This window comes from Osmerus mordax, chromosome 26, assembly GCF_038355195.1.
Source record: "Osmerus mordax isolate fOsmMor3 chromosome 26, fOsmMor3.pri, whole genome shotgun sequence".
Taxonomy (NCBI): Eukaryota; Metazoa; Chordata; class Actinopteri; order Osmeriformes; family Osmeridae; genus Osmerus; species Osmerus mordax.
The window spans coordinates 3,283,741-3,304,468 of NC_090075.1; the positions used below are offsets into that span (position 1 = coordinate 3,283,741).

The 20,728-nt window shown below is 45.5% G+C and overlaps 2 protein-coding genes and 1 long non-coding RNA gene across 3 annotated transcripts; all 3 read left to right on the forward strand.

Moving 5' to 3' along the window:
• The first annotated feature begins 9,953 nt into the window (after positions 1-9,953).
• LOC136936164 (E3 ubiquitin-protein ligase RNF14-like) lies at positions 9,954-13,091 on the forward strand. The gene is made up of 6 exons (XM_067229908.1): positions 9,954-10,202; positions 10,817-10,947; positions 11,115-11,612; positions 11,723-12,002; positions 12,154-12,317; positions 12,617-13,091. The coding sequence occupies exons 1-6, from the start codon at positions 10,049-10,051 to the stop codon at positions 12,722-12,724; spliced, it is 1,335 nt and encodes a 444-aa protein (XP_067086009.1). The 5' UTR covers positions 9,954-10,048; the 3' UTR covers positions 12,725-13,091.
• A 445-nt stretch (positions 13,092-13,536) lies between these two features.
• On the forward strand, positions 13,537-14,577 carry LOC136936357 (uncharacterized). Its single transcript, XR_010875057.1, has 3 exons — positions 13,537-13,816; positions 14,171-14,259; positions 14,490-14,577. It is a non-coding gene; the product is annotated as an uncharacterized lncRNA (long non-coding RNA).
• Positions 14,578-15,676: 1,099 nt separating this feature from the next.
• LOC136936313 (leucine-rich repeat-containing protein 24-like) lies at positions 15,677-19,277 on the forward strand. The gene is made up of 5 exons (XM_067230095.1): positions 15,677-15,754; positions 16,335-16,514; positions 16,847-17,125; positions 17,586-17,754; positions 18,079-19,277. The coding sequence occupies exons 2-5, from the start codon at positions 16,356-16,358 to the stop codon at positions 19,275-19,277; spliced, it is 1,806 nt and encodes a 601-aa protein (XP_067086196.1). The 5' UTR covers positions 15,677-15,754; positions 16,335-16,355.
• Positions 19,278-20,728: the final 1,451 nt, after the last annotated feature.

Consider the following 20,728-nt stretch of genomic DNA (forward strand, 5'->3'; position numbering starts at 1 on the left):
GGAGGGAGGGAGAGTGTAGGATGTGAAAGAGAAGGAAGAGGGAGAAGAGAAAGAAAGACAGTTGAAGATAAAGAGAAAGTGGTTTTGAGACGGAAAGACTGTGTAGTTAGGGAGGGTGTTAAATACTTCTTTGAATGAGTGAGTGAATATTTTACCCCCTGGATGGAGTGGGGCCTCGAGGGACTCCATTACCCAGGAGGCCCTGCTGTTTTCCATTGACTGACTCTGAGATGGCTACAATAGAGGATTGGGTTCCCCAGATGGATATGTGTGTGTGTGCATGTGTGTTAAAGTGTGTGCGTGTGGAAGCTTGTGTATGTGTGTGTGTGTGCGTGCGTGAGTGAATGTGGCCATCCATATTCAAAGCAGGCTCTCCTTGCTGTCTTGCACCTTCCTTTTGATCATGGTGTGATGCAAGCAAATCCAGCTCTGTTCCAACTGCGCAGTAATCACACATCCCTCCTGTTTCGTTCTGTCTCTAGGTGGTGAGGCCGTGTAAGGCACAGGCTAGAAAGCCGTATTAGAATCCGGTGGAACTTTATATTTAAAAATATCAGCAGAGGATTCTGCAGCATTCCGCTGGCTCATGCTATCAGAGACATGAATGTTACATACCAAAGACACAACCCTCTTGTAACACCCACAGAATACATGATACGTGCTCGCAAAAAGAAGTATTTTCAGACGTATCAGTATGTGTGTGGGTGGGGAAGAGGGAAAGAGGGGGGGACCTGTGTGGAACATCCAGTAATTACGCAATGACAAGCATCTGGGTTTGGCACTGACTGGCAGATCTAAAGTCTGAAGAGGAAACAGATGATTGGACTGCGTCAGCAAACCTAATCAAAGGGGATTATCTTCAAATTCCTGAGTTAGATTGCTTCACTCTGGGCTTATTTGTCCCTATTCTATTGTCTACACAAATCCAATAACAGGAGAAATGAAGAGCCACTTAAGATAATTAACTCTTCCTCATTCTCACTCATTATAATAATTACCAAGCGCTTATGAAGCCACAAAGACGAAAGATATGCCATGCCGTAATAACCACAACCCGTTCTGGTAATCCCTTCACTACTCTAGGTAATCATAACTGTAATCTTGTCCTAATTGTAAATGGCATGAATAGATTCTCTTTTCCACCTTGGCCTTTATTAACGGGCTCCTGTTCAGTCCATGTCTTTATTTTCTTGAACAGAAGCTTTCTTTTTTAATGTCTTTTTTTCCCTCTGTTGCAGGAGGGTTTGATTGATTGCCACAGACGCTCTATTAATTCAGCTGGAATTGAATGTCTGTTTGAAATAAGGCAAATCATACTCCAAAACTGAAGCCAATGACAGCAGCTCTGTAAAAGCACACCATAAATCCAGCGTGGGTACCAGTAGAGGCGTCAGGGAAAATAATCCAATTTGATATGAACAAATGTCTTATTCTTTTATAAATAGCATTTACCTTTCTGCATTACCAGCAGATGACGCAGGGCTAGAGGGCCATGATATCTCTACATTTACATTTAGTCATTTAATGTCATAATCTCTAGATTTATACCCCCCCCTGCATCACCACTCTGGTCATTAACCAGAATTTATCTCTGTTACCCACAATCCATCTGTATTAGCCTCAAGCTGTCTGTGCTTTGCTGTGTGTGTATGTTTGTACTGAGCAGGATTAACAGGACTCGTGTCTTACGTGGACGCGAGGTCGGACGTCAGAGTCCTGCGTTTCACTTGCTCTCGTTATCCATCCATCTTCTCATCCTAAGTCTTCTGGCCTCCTGCTTGTCTCTCTGTCTATCTTTCTCTCTCTGTCTCTCTGTCTCTCTCCCGCTATCTACTTCTCTATCCATGTCACCTCTACTTTGTTCTTTACCACCAATTTCTTTTTAATCAATCCATCTTCTAGTTAACTCTACACACACACACCCGCAAGCAGCGACACACACACACACACACGTCAATGTCACTGAGCAGTCTTTTAAAAGAAACACATTTATAGATGTGAGGCGTGCAGGGAAAGAGCCCGTCCCTCCATGAGAATAGTATATATCATGTGTGAGTCCATGAATAAGAGAGCAGTCTCTGGTTAATGAAGGCCCAGATAGAGAGGGCATGTAATGAATAGGCAGAGTGTGCTCTCCTATAATTACATCCGCATCACTGGCCCCCTAAGTGATTTGAAACATCCTGGAAGCCTACGGGTGTGAAATTGGGAATGTGCGTGTGCAGGCCACAGAAGTTAACATACACAGTACGACGTGTTCGGTGTCGCCATGCTAAACTTCAGCGATATTTCCTATTGTAACTTAAACGGTGCGAACAGGATCATCTCGAGGGTGAGAGAGGCAGGTGGTTAACATGTTTCCGGGTTAGAGGCAGCACTCCTGTTTAACTGAGTTGTTCAGGCTGGAAGACTCAGCAGCAGTTAGTTGATAACCACCATATCGACAGTTCAGATACTCTGTCTTAGCATTATGGTCTCTGCTGAGGAACCCAGCTGACACTGCGTCTCGACATCCATGGCATGGTTTCGGGAGTCAGATGGCTGAGCGGTGAGGGAATCGGGCTGGTAATCCGAAGGTTGCCAGTTCGATTCCCGGTCATGCCAACTGACGTTGTGTCCTTGGGCAAGGCACTTCACCCTACTTGCCTCAGGGGAATGTCCCTGTACTTACTGTAAGTCGCTCTGGATAAGAGCGTCTGCTAAATGACTAAAATGTAAATGTAAATGTATGGTCGAAGGGGTGATTGGGTATGCATAATTAGACTGTAGAATTCTGACTGACAGCAAGAGGCTTTGCTCTTTAACATGGTATTGGATTAGAGGCAGGAAAAATGAGGGGGTTAACATGTGTCTGGGTTAGAGGCAGTTCTCCTGGATGACTGAGACTGTTTACGGAGTCTTTTTTGTTACTGTTATGAATAATAGATTGTCACTGTGCTGAACATTCGAATATGGAGCGACCGCAGACAGTTTATCTTCAAAAGAAATCACCTGCACCGACTGTCTGGAAATGAGTCTGTAAAGAAGTGATCACCATATAGACGACTGATCATCATATAGAGAAGTACCACTATGATCATTAAATACTATAGAGGATCCTTTCTGTACAGAGGAGTGTAATTATACAGCATGGAGGAGTATTAACATATAGAGTGTCCCTATGTAGAGGAATGTCACTGTACAGAGAGGTATCACTATGATCCCTACAGTATAAAGACAAATGTTACTAAGTATCAGTTGGATACGGAAACAACAAACGACTAATATTTTGTAAGCTGATTTGGTATCTTTGCTTGTTCTTGCTGCAGTGTTGCAATTGCAGCAATATCTAACAGGCTTCAACAATCATGCTATCAAATGTCACATTATCATACTCCCTTATCAGTTATCATCCTAGCTCTCTCCTAGCTCTCTCCTAGCTCTATCGCCCTCTCTCTCTCTCTCTCTCTCTCCCTCTCTCTCTCTCTCTCTCTCTCTCTCTCTCTCTCTCTCTCTCTCTCTCTCTCTCTCTCTCTGTGTGTGTGTGTGTGTGTGTGTGTGCGTGTGTGTGTGCTTGTCTTTCGCTACTAACTGGTCTACTGTATTTGCCAACTTCAATGTGACACAGAACAGAATACATTGGAAGCTACAAATGAAATTGGACTTAAATGTCAACTTCGTAATGAGAAAATTGGTTTGGCTGTCCTGTCCACAAGGCATTTCGCCCAGATAAAAGAAATGCATGATTAGATTATACAGCGGTTCAGAATTCAGCTGAGGTCTTTGAAGAGTGAATGCAGAATAAGATAAATATTCCAAGCTGAGAAACGGTTTGTCAGTTTGTGTGGATGTGTGGAATACCAATAAGTGGTGCTTCCAGTGAAGCGACTGCAGCAGTTTTCGGTTTCCATGGCGTTGAACCAATCATGGGACCCAATGTCAGTCAATGAGATCAGTGTCACAGCTGAGCCAAGGGAGGTGAAGAGAGGAAAAAATCAAGACAGAATGAAATAGAAATTGAACTGGCCTTTTCTTTTACAAGATATTTCACAGAGAGCTTTACAGGCGCTCACGTAGACGTCAACAGCTTCTGAGGTCCTGTGGGCGACAAGGCCTCCCTAAGTAACTACCTGGGAAAAGAGGATAGGAGACAGGAGAGATGAGGGCAGCGAAAAGAGGGCAAAAGAAAAAAGAAGCGTGAGAACTGGGAAGGGAGAAGGGAAAGATGTTGTGGCGTGAGCACGTTTCACATTTTAAGGGTTTGGACTTCAACCTGCATTTCCACTCTTGAAATGGTTTGCCGGCAGTCATACGTAACAGTCTTTATTAATGATCTGCATCGGAGCTAAGCTGCTATCTGAGGAAAGAGAGAGAAGGTTAAGGATTTTACATAACTGCGTTGTGTGTCTTACTTTAGATAGGTTACTGAGTTCCAGTCACGGCCTGTGACAAACACACAGACTCTCTCTCTCTCTCTCTCTCTCTCTCTCTCTCTCTCTCTCTCTCTCTCACACTTATTCTCTCTTATACACTCTTTTTCTCTTTCTTCATAGCCCCCCACCACCCCCACCCATCTTTCACACACACACTCACACACACGCACACACTCACACACACACACACACACACACACACACACACTACTAGCTTTCAAATGAGTGTCTCCCTGGCGGCGATGAAAAAGATTGGTGAACATCAAAGACTTCCTCTTTCTTAATTACCCCAACTCAGCTCTCACCCTGCCCTCTTCCACTGCAACACTTCTCCTAATGGCTAATTAGATTAGACTATTTATAGTCTCAGATGCTGCGGATCTTTTGAGTTCATATATACTACAGCACTCTTAAACACTTCCTGTTTCTGGTTCTTTAGTTTCGGATGCAAAGTTCTTGTTTTTCCTTTTCCTGTATAGGGGGAACATATTCTGAACCTGTCTTAAACATCTTCAATGTCTGGGTTCATAACGACTGATCGATGCATGGTCATTTTTGTTTCATGGTTGTTTTTTGTTTTGTATGTGATTTTTTTTTCTTTTTTACCTGAAGGAAGAAATACTTCATTTGCTCGGTTACGCATAAGGGTTGTATATGACTGAATATGTCTGATTTGTCACATTCATATATTCGGTCTTGAGCGCAATAAATCCACTCTGTGTCTGCATAGATGTGTTGAATTACGGTTGCAACGTTTACAAATGGGGGTGAGGTGTGTGTGTGTGTGTGTGTGTGGCTGTGTTTGTGTGTGTGTGTCGGCAACAGAAACCTGACAACAGGCTTATCCCTAACATCCACACGACTCAAAAACCTCAGTACATGAAACCAGTAAGCCTTCCATCCTACAGAACCTTCCCTAAGCTAGGACATTCCTCACAACCAAAGTCGGACAAGAACGCAATCCACAATCCACTGCCTTCCTGCATCAAAGCTTCCAGCTGTTGTACCATAATCGTTTCTGTAATGTTTAACCCATGTAATTATTTGGTGGGTTTGTTCTTTCCTTACTTGTTAAGTGTGTGTGTGGGAAACAACCAGACACATCTACCTATGTGGAGAAGACTTGTGGAGGACCCACCTGCTACATCAAAGCACCCAACCTGGCTAACCAGATGCTAATATTGTGTGTTTGGTTGTTATGCACAAGCCCTCCTGTAGGTAGATTGCACAGCTGACAGAGACATTTAATGCTAGGAAGAGGTGATTCCGTTGAAAGCCGACTGCCAGATGCCTGGAGTATCCTTCTAGCTCAATGCCACAGTCGAGCGAGTTCGTCAGAGTGAGTTCGCCAAGAAGTTCATCGTGGATGGACTGGATGGGTACTTACCGTCCGGTGTTGTAGCGGTGTGCCTGGATGAACTGTGCGTGTGTGTGTACGAGGGAAAGTGTGTGCCCACATACATGTCGCCGTGCGTGTCCGCTTTTGTGCGGTCCGCCTCTTCTTTCAGTAAAATGGAGCACTCCCATTGCATGTTTTATATCATGAATTTAAGTGCTGTCAAGTCCGTGAGCTCCTCTTCATCTCTCCCATTCTCACTCGGCCCTTGTTCCTCTCGCTGCCACGGCAACATCTCACTGCCTGACATCAGGGGGGTCAGCAGCTAATGGGCTCCAACATGGCTTTGAAGGGGCCTACCTGCAACCCTAACTTCAATCTTGCTTGCGGATCACACGTCTCAAATCCAACACACACACACACATACATACATTCCTGCACGCACACACACACACACACAGTCACTCACTCACGCCCATCTTCAATCATTTACTCTTCCCGCTGCTAGATACGTTCAGAGACCTTCCATTCCTGGATGGGCTTTTTGCACCTCTTCAACTCCACAGAAAGCCTGAAACACTGATCTGATGGCCTCTCCCCCCCCCCCCCCCCCCCCCACCTGCTGTCTTGCGACTCGAGACAGACAGACAACCAGACAGGCGGACGGGTTGGGAGGAAGGAAGAGAGGCAGACAGACAGACAGACAGACAGACAGACAGGCAGACAGGTAGACAGGCAGACAGGTAGACAGGCAAACAGGCAGACTGACAGGCAGACATACAGACAGACAGGCAGGCAGACAGGCAGACAGGCAGACAGGCAGACAGGCAGACAGGCAAACAGGCAGGCAGACAGACAGACAGACAGACAGACAGACAGACAGACAGACAGACAGACAGACAGACAGACATACATACAGACAGACCGGCAGGCAGGCCGGCAGGCAGAAGGGCTAAGGAAGACAGTTTGGGGTTAGAAAACTTGTGAAGTGGTTCTGCGAGAATTCGAACCCCTCTGGGTCCATGTCAGAGGTAAGAGAGCTGCATGCCCTGTCTCCTGCTGTCAGACGGCCTGCAGAGGCTATGGGCTACCTGCACAGGCTCAGGCAGAGATGTGTGATCTCTGAAGCCCTCCAGAACATCACTGAAGTTTTTCTGACAGTCGCTGTGGCAGAGAATTATAGGCTGTACTGGCCCATACTTAGGCTACTCTTAGGCTCAGCAAATGAGACGATAGGGTTGGGAACACAGAGGGGGACTTTAAGGAGAGGAGGGGAGAGAAGTGAAGAGGAGAGATATTGAATGTGCCAGTACTTCCATGGGGTAAAATCAAAGGGAATCCTCTATGACCTTAGGGAGCAAAACAGATGGGTGGAAAGTTCCACTGGAAAAAATAAACTCTCAATCTCTCTTTCATACTTCTTTCTTTCTTTCTTACTTTCTTACTTTCCACTTCTCTCTGTCTCTTATTTACTAATTATCTTTCCGTGGTGCAGAAAAAAAGCACAGCATTAGGGCGTCAATATTGATGGAGTTGAATTTGGATGACAATTTTTCTCTATCATTGTTCATGTTAAGAGAGGATGAGGAAGGTGAAGATCGATTAACCAGTCGTTCCTGAAGCAACCTTTTCGAAATAACTCTTTGAACTAAAAAGGCGGTAACTCAAAACTGCTTTTACGTTATCGTCGACATCGCAGAACAGGCCTTTAGAGCGTCAGCGAGGCAGATTACTTTTAAAATCACATCAAAGGAGGTCTCTAAACTTTTGTCTCTTGCTTCTTGCGAGCGAGCCCGCAGAGCGTTTTGACATTCTTATCTCGCCCAAACAGACCCTGCTTGCTAACACATCAGCTGGCAGGGCATCTCACACACATACGCACACAACAATGGACGCACACGAATGGATGGAAACACACACACACACACACACACACACACACCCCTGTCAGCTATACCAGTTTCCTCTGTCATCATTTCTTTTTATGTTTATTACAGAAGCTTCTCTCGCCATATTCTGTTTGGATTTGGTAACTGAATGGTTTCCAGATCCATAATCTCTGTCATGGTTTGGCGAGGAACAGACGCACCGGTGTTGTATCACCCGATGCATGACTCTCTGGATTGCCACCCTCTCGCGGGAGCGCGCGCGAATCAAAGAGTGAAGGATTTCGTCTTGATATCGTAACCAAACGAAGGAGAGACAGAAGTCTCACATTATACTTTCTTTGTTATAGAATTCAAGAGAAGAATGTCGTTTATCTGTGTAAATATCAGATACTATTTTCATCACAAAATCCTTAAAATTCGTAATTCAAACCGTATAGTTACAAACGCGAACCAACATTCTTGCTCCACGACATCCCATTCTGAGGAAATGTACCCCAGTATGATTACCAAAGGAAATTTATTTTGTGTAGCAGGTTCAAAGTATTTCACATGGCTCTTCATACTAATGTATAGGTTCAAAGGCATGCGATTTTAATGCAGTTAGCCTGCGCGTACGGTGGGTTACTCAGACAGGTCAAAAACAATTCTGATCCAGAATAGGCTATCAGCTGTCCTGAAAAGGGACCAAAGGTTCACATGCCTATAGCCTTCAAAAGACAAGTACTAAAAACGATGTATCAACTATGTATCAACATCAAAACAATTGTTCTCACAATCAAATCCTTTTTTAAGATAGGAAATATTACTCTTATTGTTTAAGTCAATTAAATAAATGAAAAAATAAAACGTAATAATCCCACACCTACCAAGGACTATTCTGATTTAAGACCTGCATACACATGTATTGGTATTACATTTGATCAATCATTTGATGCTGGGATATACAAAACAGACAATAGAGGGGGGTGCATTTCACGACAGGCTTAATGCACCCCCTGCTAACCCTGACTAGGAAAGTGTCACATGCCTGAAACTTACTGTGGTTATTCATACTAGTGCCCTCAGTGTACAGTAAGAATCATTTGATGCTGGGATATACAGAACAGACAATAGAGGGGGGTGCATTTCACGACAGGCTTGTTGTATTCCTTCTTGCCATGAAATGCACCCCCTGCTAACCCTGACTAGGAAAGTGTTACATGCCTGAAACTTACTGTGGTTACTCATACTAGTGCCCTCAGTGTACAGTAAGAATCATTTGATGCTGGGATATACAGAACAGACAATAGAGGGGGGTGCATTTCACGACAGGCTTGTTGTATTCCTTCTTGCCATGAAATGCACCCCCTGCTAACCCTGACTAGGAAAGTGTTACATGCCTGAAACTTACTGTGGTTACTCATACTAGTGCCCTCAGTGTACAGTAAGAATCATTTGATGCTGGGATATACAGAACAGGCAATAGAGGGGGGTGCATTTCACGACAGGCTTGTGCTGTATCAAAGTATTTTCTGCATCTAATTGTTCCTAGATTTGCTTCATATATTGATTGAGGATGACATGCATGTTGCAGTTGTCTTTGAGACAGCAAAGATATGTTTTGTTTAGGATATTATTTATCAATAGCCTTTTTCTTGTAGGTAATACAGCTTTACTCTAAATGATTTGTTTCTGGCATGTCTCTTTCTATTTGTGTGAGTATTATTTCTGACTGTTAACAGGATATGTTAGACTCTAGCTCTGTCTATGTATGATATCATAATTTAATTTTTAGCAATGAGGCCTTCAACAAATTATTTTCAGAAAACGGGGAAGGAGGTGTATATCTACTACCATCTAGTGGGTGTGCTGAAGTACCACAGCACTGAATGTGAATTCCACTTTACTGCTTTACCGGTTTATTTCGTTGGCCATTGCTTACTGTAAGTGATTTGGACTACAGTAATATTTAAACGTGTGAATACATGTTAATATGTTAACTGACAAAATTATTAACCTTAACCTATTTATGATAAATCATGTTTTTGTTCATTGTTTAGAACATAATAACCTGAACATGACAGGACTTATGTTTCCAAAATTGGGTACTTTTAAAATCTGTAAGTAGTATTGTGTTTCGGGAGTTGTCCAGTAGGCTATACGGTGTAGGTCTGGATATAGCTGGCTGACTCGTGCCAACATGTTGGCCGAGGAATGACCTCGCCCAGTCCATATTGCGGATTCATTGCCGATCTTACATCATTCAGCCTCACCCTCTGATACTAAGTTACCTCCAGTAGGTGATAGTTCATCCATGTTTCTAAGTAGCGAGTTAAAGAAGACTTGATAAGACTGGGCATTTTCATATCGAATGTAGAGCTGTCAAAGGCGAAGGCGGTGATTGTGTGTAGGTTATTTGTTTTCAGAAGCTAATGTGCGATAATTGCGAAGCCCAAGAAGATGAACTATTGGCGCTGTCGAGTATCTATAGTGACGACGAGTTCGTTCGGACAGAGTCGACATCAGGCGGAGAGATCCGAGTTACAGTGGACTTGCCTCGGGACTTCAGTGTAGTTATTAAAGAAGGTAGGAGATGAAATTAAAGCGTTATTCATCATGTTTTAGACTGCTAACAATTTTGCAAGTTAGTCTGCTAAACTATAGCCTATATGCATAAAATGTAAATGTAAATAAGTATGATTTAGTTTGTAGGCTTTGTAGTCAATATCACAGAGGATACAATATCAGTCTACATTTGTAGGTAAGGCCAACCCGGTTTTAAAGCCGTCCTGACGTGTGTAATTTCTGAAAAACATGACTGCATACACCCTTTTCCTGCCATCTGGGATCACTCTCATGTCGCAGCAGTGACATGAGAGTTACTAATTCCTCATGTGAGATGAAGGCTTAAGCATATGAATCAGAATCAGAATGGGATTTATTCGCCATGAAAGTTTGCACAGACAAGGAATTTGCTTTGGCAGGAAGGTGCAAACAATAAACATATAGGGACCTAAAATTTAAATATGTGGACTATCTATACTAAGGGTACATAAACTAGCAGTACTAAGTGGGATTAGAATTAAATAAAATATACAATAAAATAAAATATAAGTTGCCGTAAATTACATTATAAAAAAAAAATACAAATATTACAAAAATGAATAGGCCTCTCATGTGTTGTTGTTATTGTCACCTAGGAGACTCGTTGAAGCAGCACGCCATATCTTTTCTTCCTCCTCTGGTTCTGACCTTCAACCTGCCAGGAGATTATCCTTCCTCTTCCCCACCCACATTCACTCTCAGCACTCGATGGCTGTCACATGCACAGGTGTGAGGGTGTGTGTGTGTGTGTGTTTCTCCACTAACAAGTCTAATGCATTTCCTCAATTTAATGTAATACAACAGCATACATTGGAAGCTGTGTGTGTGTGTTTACGACGTGTATGTATGCATATGTATGTGTGACCTGCTATGACCCCTGGCCCTCTCCCTCAGCTCTCAGCAGTGTCCAGGCATCTGGAAGAGCTGTGGCAGGCTGCAGAGGGCAGCGTGGTTCTGTTCTCCTGGGTCCACTTCCTGAAGGAAGACCTTCTCAGCTTCCTTCACATCCAACCACCCCTTGCGGTCCCGGTCAGCCAGGCACCCGAGGAGCCCAGCCAGTGTGGAGACTCAGGGGCATGTGGAGGAGCTGAGGGCCCCGGGGCCCTGGGCCCTGGAGAGGCCTCGGTCGGTCCCCCAGAAGTTGACCTGCTGGCAGGGCTCCTTGCCTACGATGTGAGCCAGAGACGGAGGGAGTTCGAGGGCCAGGCATTCGACTGCGGCATCTGTTTCCGGGGTATTCCGGGCTCCGGGTGTTTCCAGTTCCCACGGTGCGGTCATGTGTTCTGTGACCCTTGCGTGGCAGAGTACTTCCGGATGCAGATCACCGCCGGCAACGTGCAGAGCCTCACCTGTCCCGAGTCCGAGTGTGACTCCATGGCTACACCTGGCCAGGTAACAACTGAAACACAACCCCTTCAACACCTGCTTATGTCATCAAACACGCGCACGCGCACACACACACACTCATCCCCTCTTCCTCAACTTCCCCTCACACCTTCCAGGTGAAGAAGCAGGTGGGGGAGGAGCTATTCCTTCGCTATGACCGCCTCCTCCTCCAGTCCACTCTGGACAGCATGGCGGACGTGGTGTACTGCCCTCGCCGTGGCTGTGCCTCCGCCGTGGTCCTGGAGACCGACCGCAAGTCCGGCATCTGCCCCGCTTGCCGCTACGCCTTCTGTAGCCTCTGTAGGAGGAGCTACCATGGCCACGCCCCCTGCCAAAAAGAGGAAACGGCGAAGGAGGCGGCACAGGACGAGTATGCAGCCATACCCAAGAATCTGGGTGAGGGGAAGTGTGTGTGTTAGTGTGTGTTTATGTACTAGTGTGTAGGCATGTTGCTGACTCTTCAGTGTGTGTGTGTGTGTGTGTGTGTGTGTGTGTGTGTGTGTGTGTGTGTGTGTGTGTGTGTGTGTGTGTGTGTGTGTGTGTCCAGCCGGTGTGCAGATCCTCTGGGAGGACTACACCACAGGCAGTCTTAAACGAAGGAAGGTTCTAGAGAAACGCTATGGGAAACCCGGACTACTGGCAGACTGTCTAAGTGAGGACTGGCTTTCCCACAACAGCAAGTCCTGTCCTCGGTGTAACTCCAAAATATATGTGAGTCACTGTCCACACTGCACTCCTGCAATAGAGGTCTACCTGACAACATGTTGTATTTTAGTTTAAATTTAAAAAAAGAAATACAGTAGTTGACATAAAAGTGTAATGCTTGTGACTTGGTTTGATACAATGAAGCAAGTCTAACCTCCAACAGCCCTTGTCTAGGGTGGACTATTTGAACAGCCTTTTTACATGCAATGTTACAGACAGCTTCACAGATTCCCACAGGTCCGCACCTGTAACCAACCTAAACCCTCAAGCGCTAACCTGTTATTTCTCTCCCTGCTTCTTTGCAGAAGGACGGAGGCTGCAACAGGATGTGTTGCACTAAATGTGGACTTTATTTCTGCTGGGAGTGTCTGGTCCAACTTCATGAGAAGAATAGCTGCGTACACTTTATGTAAAGAATAGCAAGAGGGCATGCTAGAATATTATCAGCACTTAAGTTTGTAGTGGTAACCATACAATACATTAAACATAACAATTATGATACTGCTACAATGGAAACAGCACTCGTGATGTGTGTGAAAATTCCTACTAATACTGGATCAATGCTAAAAGGATATAATGTTACCATGATAATGGATTAAAATGTATTACAGTATCCTAATCTTATGATAGTAACTTTCGCTTATTTATTTTTGTATAACCGGCAAATGTTTACTGACGGGAAAAATATGTTTTAAAATGTTCTATGTTGACATGATTCAAATGACAATAATCAGTAGATAAAAAATCAGCAGTGTATAGGAACAAATACAAAAAAGACATCATCACAATTTAATAAAAACTATGTAACATTCATATAATCTCTGTGCTTGGTTAATGTGCCCGGAGGCACAAAATCCTTGTTGAATTAAAATACACAGAGAGTCAGATGGCTGAGCGGTGAGGGAGTCGGGCTAGTAATCTGAAGGTTGCCAGTTTGATTCCCGGCCCTGCCAAATGATGTTGTGTGCTTGGGCAAGGCACTTCACCCTACTTGCTTCGGGGGGAATGTCCCTGTACTTACTGTAAGTCTGGATAAGAGCGTCTGCTAAATCACTAAATGTAAATGTAACATTCCCATTCCTCTTGCGGGTTTATTTATTATAATTCAAAACCTTGTGACTTGAACCAATACGGTTTCCAGAATAACCAGTATTATGAGCATCAGGTATCTCAGGGTTTCAAACAGCCTCTCCCTGGTTTATTCTTTATTGTGTTGAAGTGAAAGCGGAGCTTCGGTTGATAGGGAATTTAATGACAGGTTTCTCTCATAAGACTTAACAACAGGGATGCTTTCCAGACAGGTTTACAGGTATTTACATTGCAGGATTTTGGTGTAAAACTCTTTAAAGGACATTTTCAGCTATAAAGCCTAAGAGGTCTGGATATCACAGTCAGTTGAAGAACATCACCGGAGGCAGTTAGACCAGGAGGTTATAGAATGCTTTGGTACACAGCACTCTGTGTGCTTGGATTAATCCTTCCCTGCATACATGGAGACATCTCTGGTAAGATCCGTATCTCACTCGCTGTATTCTGACAGCGCTTCAATGGAGACTAGCAGCTAACCAGCTGCTCTGAGTGATGCAGTGTGTGAGTTTTAAAATAGTAGTTTTTGACAATCAAGTGCCACCCCAAATAAAAGACCCCAGAAATAATGTCCTGGCTACGCCCCTGTGCATCAAAGTCATTACTTTTGTGTTATTGATATTTGTTTAGTTTACACTATTCATTTAGTCACTTCTGAACCTGCGTGTCCAGTTTAGACACCACATGCATGATAGAACATCAAAGCATCGAAGTGTATAGTTCTAGTCACACACTTCACAAAAATCTGAACTGGAAATGTGTGTGTTTGCCAGAAATTCAGACCGTGGTCAGTAACTTGAAGATCTCTGTCCTGGCTTCCTCCAACTCAACGGATGCCTCTATCCAAGCTGCTCTCCAAAATGTAAGAATATCTTTATTATTTATCAGTGCCGATCTGAACTGAGTTCTAAGGCTCAGTGCATTATATTCATAAGGTGTCCTTCTGCTATATTGACTAAGCCAGTGTTGAATTGAATATTGTCATGAAGAGACTGATGTATGTTATTATTTATCTCTCTCTTTCTCTGTCCATTTAAGTATCGATCTCTCTCTGTCTGTCTATGTATCAATCTCACCCTTTGTGTCTTTCAGGCAGCTATCCAGCTTGAGTTCTATCTGAAGACAAACTACGAAGACATCCAATCCTTCAGAATCACCAATATCAAAAAAGCATGACCTGTACAAGTGGTTGTCAGGTGATAAAGCTTAAGCTTGTGATTAATTTATTTGTTGTGGAGTTGCATTATTTCTTGCATAGAAAGTTGTCGAGGTATTTTATCACTGTATCCCAATCTCTCTCAAGGTAATATGTATATTATATATTCATATTAGTGTTCAAAAGAGGAAGTGTAGAGTAGATTAAGTGATTCCCCCAAGACAGCCAGCAGAGGTCCTCATTGATTTGTTGTATTTTTTTCTATCTCAGGATATCAAGTGCTGGATGTATTTTTAATTTCATATTATACATTCTGGTCCTTGGACACCATCTTATGGCTGCAATAAAACACTACACTATTCGGCAATAAAGTGTAGAAGGCCACTGTCGCCTACAGTCTTCACTGCAAATTATAGGCAAAAGCTTTAGATGACACAATAAGCCAGATAATAATTTAATTTGTTGTTGTTCAGTAAGAACCAGTAGGTTGGTTACAGGTGCGGACCTGTGGGAATCTGTGAACCAGTACACTCCAATACAGTACAGATTTACAACATTACAGAATTGCAACACACATTTTTTTTAGTTGTCCAGTAGCCATCAGATTTAATAGAAAATTACATATTGCATAGGCTGAACTGGCTTACTATTCAAATACTGTAGCCAACATAGACGTTTTGCCTTGTGAGTCTATGTTCAAATATTGAATCAGGGAAAACCTTGTAGAGACAGTGTAGAAGGAGAGGAAGCCGGCGTTTGACAATAGGCCCACAGTCTTGTTACGAATTAGACCGAGAGAGAAAGACGGTGAAAGGAGGGGCTACCGACGAGGAAACGTGGATAAATTGGATGACACGGTGCGTGCGCAATGAGGCTGACAAATAACGGTGGATGGGATTTAAGAAAAAGGAAATGACCTGATTCAATACTTGTTTATTCAGATTGAAGCTTCTATTGTTGAAATAATTTTTCCGTGGATTTTTGTTTTTCTGGTTTGTCTGCGGGCCCTCGCGGTTGGCTACCAAGATAATGACCAGTGGAACGCACGTATAATTCATGTTGGATAGAGCTGCAGCGGTTAGTCGGAAATATATTTTAAGCATAGGTCTGTCTATGCATCACAGGGAGGTGATATCGGGGAAAGAGCTTTGTCAAAATATCCCAGATCGTGATTAAACAACATATCTCTCCATCCTCGTCGGTATGTACAGCATGACGCTCGTGTGTGACAGGTTTTAGAATCAACGATATAAACGTGGACGGCTAGAGTGCTTAAACAGGATTATTCTGAACACTCTGTATCAGATGGATATTTAAAGATAGATAGCCGACCGATCGAATGTAGTTTGACTGAAATAAATGAAATGTTATTACTGTATTGTTGTTATTGTAGTGGTGTTATTGGTTCATAATGTAGCTCTATGGCAAATAGGCCTGAATAAAATAATCGATACAAAGATAATATTACTATGTTATGATCTGTATCCTATACCATCTACAAATAGTATATTGTTTTGGTTGCTAGTGTGTTCCAAAATGTCAGGTGATGGCTACTAATAAATGACAGCTATGTATGCATACCAAATCATGTGTAAGCCAGTGTAAACAGATCATATTCCACACCACCTTTCTGAGGTGGAGAACCAGTCGTGCACCCTGCTTGTACGCGTGGGCAGACACAAACAAATAAGACAACATGGCCATTGTTCAGTCAAGGCGTTCAGCTCAGTGGCAGGTCACTCAGCTGGCCTCTCTCTCTCCCTCCATCCCTCCTTCCCCAGGTCGTCTGTGGCGTGTGAGAGATGGTGTGGGTCCTGTCTGTGCTGGTGTTCCTGGTGCTGTCAGTCCACAGCCGGCCCTCTCTGGGCTGCCCCCACAGCTGCCGCTGCTACAGCCTCACGGTGGAGTGTGGCTCCACGGGCCTCAGAGACATCCCCTCCCACGTGCCCCCCTCTGCACAGGTAGGCCGCACGCAGGCACACCTCACACGAGCATGCATGCACACACACGCAAGCATGGACACGGACACACACACGCAAGCGTGCGCACACGCAAGCATATACACCCACACACGCAAGAATGCACACATTTACAGCACTTATACGTACACACGTACAAATAAATATGCTGAACATTCAACACATACACGTGTAACCAGCATTAGAGTTATGTTTATATTCAAGTGATATCTTCTTGTGTTACTCATCATTTATAATATATATTTTTTAAAGAATCTGCATTCCTCTCTTCCTCCTCACGTCCCTTCTCTTCTCCCTTGGCTGCCGCTGTGTAGACCATCTTCCTCCAGGATAATGCCATAGGTCAGATCAGAGTACAGGATCTCTCCCAACTGGGCCACCTTCACTACTTGTATCTACAGAACAACAGCATCTCAGCCCTGGAGCCCGGAGCCTTCCGGAACCAGAATCTGCTGCTGGAGCTGGCACTCAACGGCAACCGCATCCATTTGCTGACTGCAGACATGTTCCGAGGCCTGGAACACCTCCGTATCCTGTATCTGGCAGGAAATGACATCACCCGCCTGCAGGACTACACCTTCAGAGGCCTACAGGTGGGACCCAAAAGCTTTTGAAGTTCTGTGCATTTCCTGGAAACAAACAGAAACCACATTTTAAATGAACGGACATTGATCAAGCGATTCATTTTAATAACCTTGTAAGATGTAAGGCCCCAGACAAAGTATACTATGGTGACAGTGGTTGATCAAATCAACTCAAATTTGAATTGGACTGTCCTTTTAACAAGCAATGCCACATAGGACCTCACACACACCCATAGAACTGCACCTAAACCTCCAACCTAAACCCTCATAAGAAGACAAGGGAAAACTTCCAATAGTTCCAATAAACTTCCAAGAATCAAGCCACAGCCTGACCACCATTCATACAGACGTACCTATTATATGGTGGTTGGGCTGTTGCAAGGCCATCTTTTCTGAAAGCACGATTCTATTATTCATACAAAGCAAGATGCTCACGATCGTAACAGCATGAGGTTTTTCTCCATGGCAGCGTCTGCAGGAGTTGCACCTGCAGCAGAACAGCATCGAGCTCCTGGGGGACCAGGCTCTGGTGGGCCTCACCTCCCTGGCCCTGCTGGACCTGAGCAGGAACAACCTCCAGACCATGGGCCCCGCCACCCTCCGACCTCTGGTCAGCCTCCAGGTCCTGCGGCTCACAGGTCAGACTGCAGGATGTATGCGCTTGTATGTGTGTGGGTGTTTACGGTATACCCCCAGAGTCGAATGTATGCAAAATTATTCTCAGTTTGGACTAGATGGCGAGCAATACGCCCACAGTCAAAGCCTTCATGTCCTTCGTGATTTATTTATTCCCTCTTTTCTCCTCACTGTATCAATGTAACCCCTAACCCTCTACATGCATCACTGCGTCGATCTCTCCACACCACACTTACACAGGTGTAGCCCAAACATCCCTCACCCAACCCTAACCCAACTCCCCCCCCCTCGTCACCTCTGACCCACGCTCCTCCTCTCCTCGCCAGACAACCCGTGGCGCTGCGACTGCGCCCTCCACTGGCTGCGCAGCTGGATCGACGAGGAGGGCCAGCGTCTGCTCAGCTCGGCCGAGCGTCGGCTGGTCTGCACGGAGCCGCCCCGCCTCTCCCACCTCAGCCTGGTGGAGGTGCCCCTCAACAGCCTGGTGTGCATCCCCCCTCTGGTGCAGCTGGAGCCACGCCGCCTGGCCGTGCGGCTCGGCGAGAGCCTGCGGGTGTCCTGCCACGCCTCGGGCTACCCCCGGCCCCAGGTGACCTGGAGGAAGGCCTCCCTGGGCAAGCTGCCGCTGGCCCCCCGCGGCCTGGTGCAGGATCTGGGGGGCGGCGGCGCGGCCGGGAGCGGGGGCGGAGGGGCGGAGAACGCGGCGGGCCACCCGGGGGAGGAGAGGGTGAGGCTGCAGAAGGGGGACGGCGGCGAGAGGTTCGATCCTGACACGGGGAGCGGGATGCTGTTCCTCAGCAACGTGACGGTGGCTCATGCCGGGCTGTACGAGTGCGAGGCCTGGAACGCCGGGGGTGTGGCCCGGGTGACCTTTCAGCTGGGCATCAACTCTTCTTCCTCCTCGTCCTTCTCATCTCCCTGGGCCCCCGTCTCACCCTACGCCCCCTCCTGGCCCCGCCTGCGCTCCTCCCGCCCCGCCGCGTCGGACGTGAGCCGCGAGCCTCTGTACGCCCTCGGCAGCATGGCCTTCAGTGCCCTCGGAGCCGCCACACAGACCGCCATCGCCATCGGGATCTCGCTGCTCGCCCTCACCGCCCTCCTGCTGGTCGCCATGATCTACGGTCGCCAGCGGCAACGCCAGAAGGAGGCGGAGGACAAGGAGGAGAGCATCCTGTACGTCAACGACTACTCCGACGGCCCCACCACCTTCGCCCAGCTGGAGGAGTACCGCGACGAAAGGGGCCACGAGATGTACGTCCTGAACCGCGCCAAACCGGTCCTCCCTCCGCCGCCCCACACCGCCGTGACCACCGCGCTGGGCTACCCCCAGCCGGAGCCCCCCTCCCCTCCCTCTTGCCCCGCCAAGCTCCAGTCTCAGGGCGAGCCTGACATACGGACCATGAGGAGGATGGCGGGGGAGGGAGGGGAGGCGGAGCCAGTCACCACGGCGGAGTCCGAGGGCCTGTTCCTCAACCACACCGGTCTCTTCCTCGACTCGCAGATAGCGTACGAGATCCACTGCTGAAGAGAGGAAGACTGCGAGGAAGAGGAGGTAAGGATGAACAAGTGTGGGTGAATCCTCTGAACTATAGGGACATGGGTTGAGGAGCAGCGGGATCGGGGTGTCGTCCCTCTATGGCCTGATGTGACCGGAGGACCTAGAGATCTCCTGAAACCCTGGAAACTGTGATACGCTCACCAGCATGGAGGTGGAACTGGCCCTTAAGCTGACTAGCTCAGAACAACCAACTGTCCTTCACTAGACAAGTCCCTTTATTTAACTGGGATTTGTGGAGTGGTGTGGCAAATTGATTGGAAGCCTTCCAACCAAGAACTGCTGATGCTGCGTTGTATCTTGCTGTGAGAGAACAGGAAGGATATCAAAGTGTGGGTTCGTTCAGGGCAGTTGTTTTGAAGAAATGTGTTGTGGACGAGCCAAAACAGAATCCAGCCAAACAGAAATACTGTTGTGTTGTGTCTCCTTACCCACTTTCCCTCTTTTAACATACAAACCTAACAGTTGTGTGGATCCAAGAGCAGGCTCCACTGACCTGCTGTATCTCACCTGACCCAGATCAAGAATAAAAACGCACAAAACTCACCGAAATTGTGTAGAATCTGTAATATCTTACAATGGGTTTCTCTGAGACAATATACAGATAGAACCCGATTCCCCATTTTCTACTGCATAGTGTAATCTCCAAAGATTTCTTTGGTCAAATTATGTCGAACCTCTTGGATCTCCTCCAGTTTCTTCTCATCGTATTATTGGCCAAGTTTCCTGAAAATGTGTAACATGTGAACTTGCATGGAGAGGCAATATTACATTGGAGTGCATTATGAGATAGTAAATGTCAGCCATATAAATGCGAAAAATATTTTATAACTAGCCTATGAAAGTAAGGCTTGCTTCTTTATCAACACGTTTTTGTTGCCTGTAAAATTACAGGTGGCCTCCCAATCTCCCAAAAATATTTTCTTATGTGTTCCCTGTATTCACATGGTCACGTGTTTCAGTTGCATTTCATTTCAGTTTACCTCAATAAGTCTAGTTACTGTACAATCTATGTGTAAAATGTGTTGCCTGTTGGCCCATTACTCCCAGCACAGTGTGGAGCCTGTGTGGTACGTTCTGTGTGCTGTGTACTGTGAAGCTGCTCTTACAAATATTTAAATATGTAGAGGGCATCTAATCCCTTAACACTGACAGAAACATTCTTCAACCTGTGATTTTGGCTTCCAGATGTAGAACATTTTCATATTTTGCTAATATGATTATTGCCGGAACGCCTCTACATACAACCAAAAAGGGCGGTTTGCATTTCTACTACGTTAAACTATCGATTTATGAATTTTGTCTCGATGTTATTTATGTTCCAGCTACATATTTATTTCCAAATAAATTACAACTTATTGATGTGTCCTCTTGGTTGTGGGAAGTTTTCATGTTAGAAATTACATGCAACGATGCAGTCA